Source organism: Lepidothrix coronata, unplaced genomic scaffold, assembly GCF_001604755.1.
Source record: "Lepidothrix coronata isolate B3197 unplaced genomic scaffold, Lepidothrix_coronata-1.0 Scaffold442, whole genome shotgun sequence".
Lineage (NCBI taxonomy): Eukaryota > Metazoa > Chordata > Aves > Passeriformes > Pipridae > Lepidothrix > Lepidothrix coronata.
Genome location: NW_016690622.1, coordinates 29,877 through 34,296, shown reverse-complemented (window position 1 = coordinate 34,296; position 4,420 = coordinate 29,877). Strand labels below are relative to the sequence as shown.

Here is a 4,420-nt window from a genome sequence, read left to right as displayed (position 1 = left end):
ACCCCCCAGCCCCCTCCATGGGCTCGGCCAGAAGCTGCTGTTCCCCCTGTTCCCCCTGACCCCCCAGCCCCCTCTGTGACCCCGCCTTTGCCCCCCCGTACCCGCTCTGGGCCTCAAGCTCTGGAGGAGGTGCTGTGACCCCTCGAACCCCCTGGGCTCCCCATTTTTTGTCCCTCTGACCCCTCCCATTCCTCCCCAGGCCCCACCACGGTGCTGAAGCCATGGCAGAAAGCTCCGTCCCTGCTCTGTGCCCACCGTGGTGGGGCTGAGCCCCTGAACCCTGCGACACCCTAAACCACCCTGTAAGCCCCATAAATCCCCATTCCCCCTCCAGGCCCCAGGATGGGGCTGAAGCCGTGGCAGAAGGCGCTGTTCCCGCTCCGCTCCGTGGCCGCCGTGATCCGGCTGTTCGAGGCCGAGCTGCGCCAGCCCGAGCCCGACCTGGTGCTGCTCTCGCTGGTCCTGGGATTCGTCGAGCACTTCCTGGCCGTGAACCGCGTCCTACCCACCAACGTCCCCGGGGTCACCTTTGAGTCCCGCCCGGGGCCGGACCCCCAGACCCGCCTGTACTTCCCGGTGGCCGAGCTGTCCATCGTGGCCGCGCTCTACGCCCGGTTCACGGCCCAGATCCGGGGGGCCGTGGACCTGTCCCTGTACCCCCGGCCCGACGGCTGCTCCTCCCGGGAGCTCGTGCGCAAGGTGTCCGATGTCATCTGGAACAGCCTCAGCCGCTCCTACTTCAAGGACAGGGCCCACATCCAGTCCCTCTTCAGCTTCATCACTGGTATGGGGGGCTGAGGGCGTGCTGGGGGGTCACACGGGGTCCTGGGGTGACACCTGGAACAGCCTCAGCCGCTCCTGCTTCAAGGACAGGGCCCACATCCAGTCCCTCTTCAGCTTCATCACTGGTATGGGGGGCTGAGGGGGTGCTGGGGGGTCACACAGGGTCCTGGGGTGACACCTGGAACAGCCTCAGCCGCTCCTGCTTCAAGGGCCCCCCACACATCCAGTCCCTCTTCAGCTTCATCACCCGTGAGGGGAGCTGGGGGGTCCCTGATCCTCCCTGTGCCCCCCCAGGGACGAAGCTGGGCACCTCCTGGGGCCATGGCTGGGGCCTGCCAAGTGCTGGGGGGCTCTCTGGGGGTGTCCCAGCCCCCCCGAGCCCCTGTGTGTCCCCCAGGTACGAAGCTGGACAGCTCAGGGGTGGCCTTTGCCGTGGTCGGGGCCTGCCAGGTGCTGGGGCTGCCGGACGTGCACCTGGCGCTGAGCGAGGACCACGCCTGGGTGGCCTTCGGGGCCGGAGGGGCCCAGACCGCCGAGGTCACCTGGCACGGGAAGGGCAACGAGGACAGGAGGGGACAGCCCGTGCAGGCCGGGGTGGCAGAGAGGGTACGGGGGGGCACGGGGAGGGAGGGGACACACGGGGGGCTGAGAGGGTATGGGGGACAGGAAGGGAGGAATGGGGGACAGGGGTATAAGGACAGGGACCGGGGGGATCTATGGGGACAGAGGAGACCCAGGGGATTGTGGGGTCTGAGGATGGGGGTGGACAGGGGAGTCCCCAGGGCAGGTGGGGATGCTGAGGAGCTCTGGGGACAGATGGTGCCCCCAGCACAGGGGTGGGGGGTGTGGGGAGGCACAGGTGGATGTGACCCTGTGCCCCTCATGTCACCTGTGTCACTGTGCCCCCCATGTCCCCCAGAGCTGGCTGTACCTGAAGGGTTCGTTCCTGGGTGGGGGGCACAGGTGGAGGTGTCCCTGTGTCGCCCGTGTCCCCCATGTCTCCTGTGTCCCCTGCCCAGAGCTGGCTGTACCTGAAGGGTTCATACCTGCGCTGCACGAGGCACATGGAGGTGGCGTTTATGGTCTGTGCCATCAACCCGTCCATCGACGGCCACACCGACAGCCTGGAGCTGCTGCAGCTGCAGCAGGTGGGGCAGGGGGGGCACAGGGACAGCCTGGAGCTGCTGCAGTGGGTGTGGGGCGGGTGTCCCCTCTCACACCTCCCTGTCCTCTGCAGCGCCTGCTCTGGTTGCTTTACGACATGGGGCACCTGGACAGGTGAGAGGGACCCCCGACCTGCCTTGGGGCTGCCCCCCAGCCTGCCGTGGGGCCCCCCCAACCCGCTGTGGGGCGGCCCCCCACCTGCCCCACAGGTACCCCATGGCCCTGGGGAACCTGGCGGACCTGGAGGAGCTGGAGCCGACCCCGGGCAGACCTGACCCCCTCACCCTGTACCACCAGGTGAGCCAGGGTGGGGGGTTGTGTGGAGCCCAGGAGTGAGCCCGGGTGGGCACTGACCTCCCCCCATCGCCCTCAGGGCATCCAGTCCGCCCGCACCCACTACAACAACGAGCACATCTACCCCTACCTGTACCTGGCGGGGTTCCACTGCCGCAACAAGAACGTCAAGGAGGCCCTGCAGGCCTGGGCTGACACGGCCACCGTCATCCAGGAGTGAGCGGGGGGCTGGGGGGCCTTGGGGGGACCCCTGGGGGTCCAGCCCTCACTGTGGGCCGGGCTGGGGGGGCTCCCTCCTCCTGTGAGGCTTGGGGGGGTGGGGGCAGGGCAGGGGGGCTCTTAGGGGTCCATATTCCCCCTATGTCTGTGGGGTGTCCTGGGGCCCCCACAGGCACCTCCGAGGCCAGGAAAGGGGGGGGGCCCTGCCCAGGGCCTGGCTCTCGGGGGTTCCCCCACCCTCTGCAGGCTCTGTGACCCTTTTAGGGGTCCCCAGCCCTGCCCATGGCTGTGGGGCAGCCCCTCAAGCCCTGTGTGCCCCCCACCACCATGGGGCAGCCTCTCAAGCCCCCCTGTGCCCCCCCAGCTACAACTACTGCCGGGAGGACGAGGAGATCTACAAGGAATTCTTCGACGTGGCCAACGACGTCATCCCCAACCTGCTCAAGGAGGCGGCGGCCGAGCCCCCCCCGGGGGCTGAGGTGGGACCCCCGGGTTTGGGGGTACCCTGGGTAGGGCGGGGGGGGCCCTGTCCAGGGTGGGTGTCCCTGCTGTGTTTGGTACATGGGGGGGTGCATTTTGGGGTGTTTGTGGGGTGCCCCATGTTCAGAGGTCCCTGTTTAGGGTGTCCAGGCGAGTGTCCCACAGCTGGGGGTGCCTCACATTTGGGGGGTCCCTATTGGGGTGCCCCAGGTGTTGTCCCATACCTAGGGCTCCCCATTCAGGAGGTCCAAGAGGGAGCCCCACATCTGGGGGTGCCTCAGGGAGTCTGGACTGGGGAGCCCAGGGGTTACCCCACATCTGGGGGAGCCGAATTTGTGGGTCCCGGTTGGAGTGTCCCTGATGTGCCATGTTTGGTGGTGCCAGGGCAGGGGTGGCCCTGTCCCCATTTGTGGGGTCCTTCCCTCCTTGGGAGTCCCCCCTGACTCTGTGCTCTGCAGGGGGCCCCCGGGGGGCTCCCGGCGCTGCAGGACCCCGAGTGCTTCGCTCACCTGCTGCGGTTCTACGACGGGATCTGCCGGTGGGAGGAGGGGAGCCCCACCCCGGTGCTGCACGTGGGCTGGGCCACCTTCCTCGTCCAGTCCCTCGGCCGCTTCGATGGCCAGGTGAGGGCTTTGGGGGGATCCCGAGGGTGTTTGGGGGCTCTTGGGTGGGCTCTGGGCTTCCTCATGTCCTCCTGGGGGTTCCCAATTACCTCTGGGGGGTCTCCAGGGTCCCCCCGATAACCTTCAGGACCCTCTGAGCCCCCATCTGTCCCCCCATGGCCCCCCAGGTGCGGCAGCAGGTGACGCTGCTGTCGGAGGACCCGGCCCCCCCTGAGGCGGAGCTGGGGGGCCCCGAGGACCCCCGGGACTGCCGACGCCGCGGCCCCCGCCGCGAGTCCAAGCCCGAGGAGCCGCCGACCCCCAAGAAAGGGGGGGAGCGCCGGCCTCCCCCCCGCGCCCCCCGGCCCGAGGAGACGCCGCCCGCTCCCCCCGCGGCCCCGCCGGCCCCCGCGCCCCCCGGGCCGCCCCCCGCGCCCCCCCCGGGGCCGGTGCTGCGCTTCCGCTCGCAGAAGATGCGCGGGATGAAGGAGCTGCTCCGCGCGGCCAAAGTGAACTCGAGTGCCATCAAACTGCAGCTCACGGCGCAGTCCCAGGTGCAGCCGCGCCGCCCCCGCGCCCCCCCCGGCGCCTACCCCCTACCCTTCCTCAAGAGACCCCGCAAGGGCTCCTAGGGGACCCCGAAATCCCAGCGGGGGAACCCAAAAACCTGTCCCCAACACCCACCCCCTGCCCTTCCTCAGGAGACCCTGCAAAGGATCGTAGGGGGCCCGAAAATCCTGGGGGGGGACCCAAAAACCCGGTCCTGAATCACCCCACTGTGCCTGAAACAGGAGCCCACCTCTGAGACCCCAAGTCCTGTCCAGTCCCTCCTCCCCTTCCTCAGGACACCGCAAAAGGGCTTGTGGGGGACCCAAAAA

General features: G+C 69.0%; 1 protein-coding gene across 1 annotated transcript; it reads left to right on the top strand.

Annotated features, from left to right (window-relative positions):
• Positions 1-90: 90 nt before the first annotated feature.
• On the top strand, positions 91-4,414 carry MEN1 (menin 1). Its single transcript, XM_017839628.1, has 9 exons — positions 91-784; positions 1,181-1,389; positions 1,803-1,931; positions 2,021-2,061; positions 2,157-2,244; positions 2,321-2,457; positions 2,825-2,939; positions 3,399-3,563; positions 3,731-4,414. Exons 1-9 carry the CDS (start codon positions 343-345, stop codon positions 4,172-4,174), a joined length of 1,770 nt encoding a protein of 589 aa, XP_017695117.1. The 5' UTR covers positions 91-342; the 3' UTR covers positions 4,175-4,414.
• The last annotated feature ends 6 nt before the right edge of the window (positions 4,415-4,420 follow it).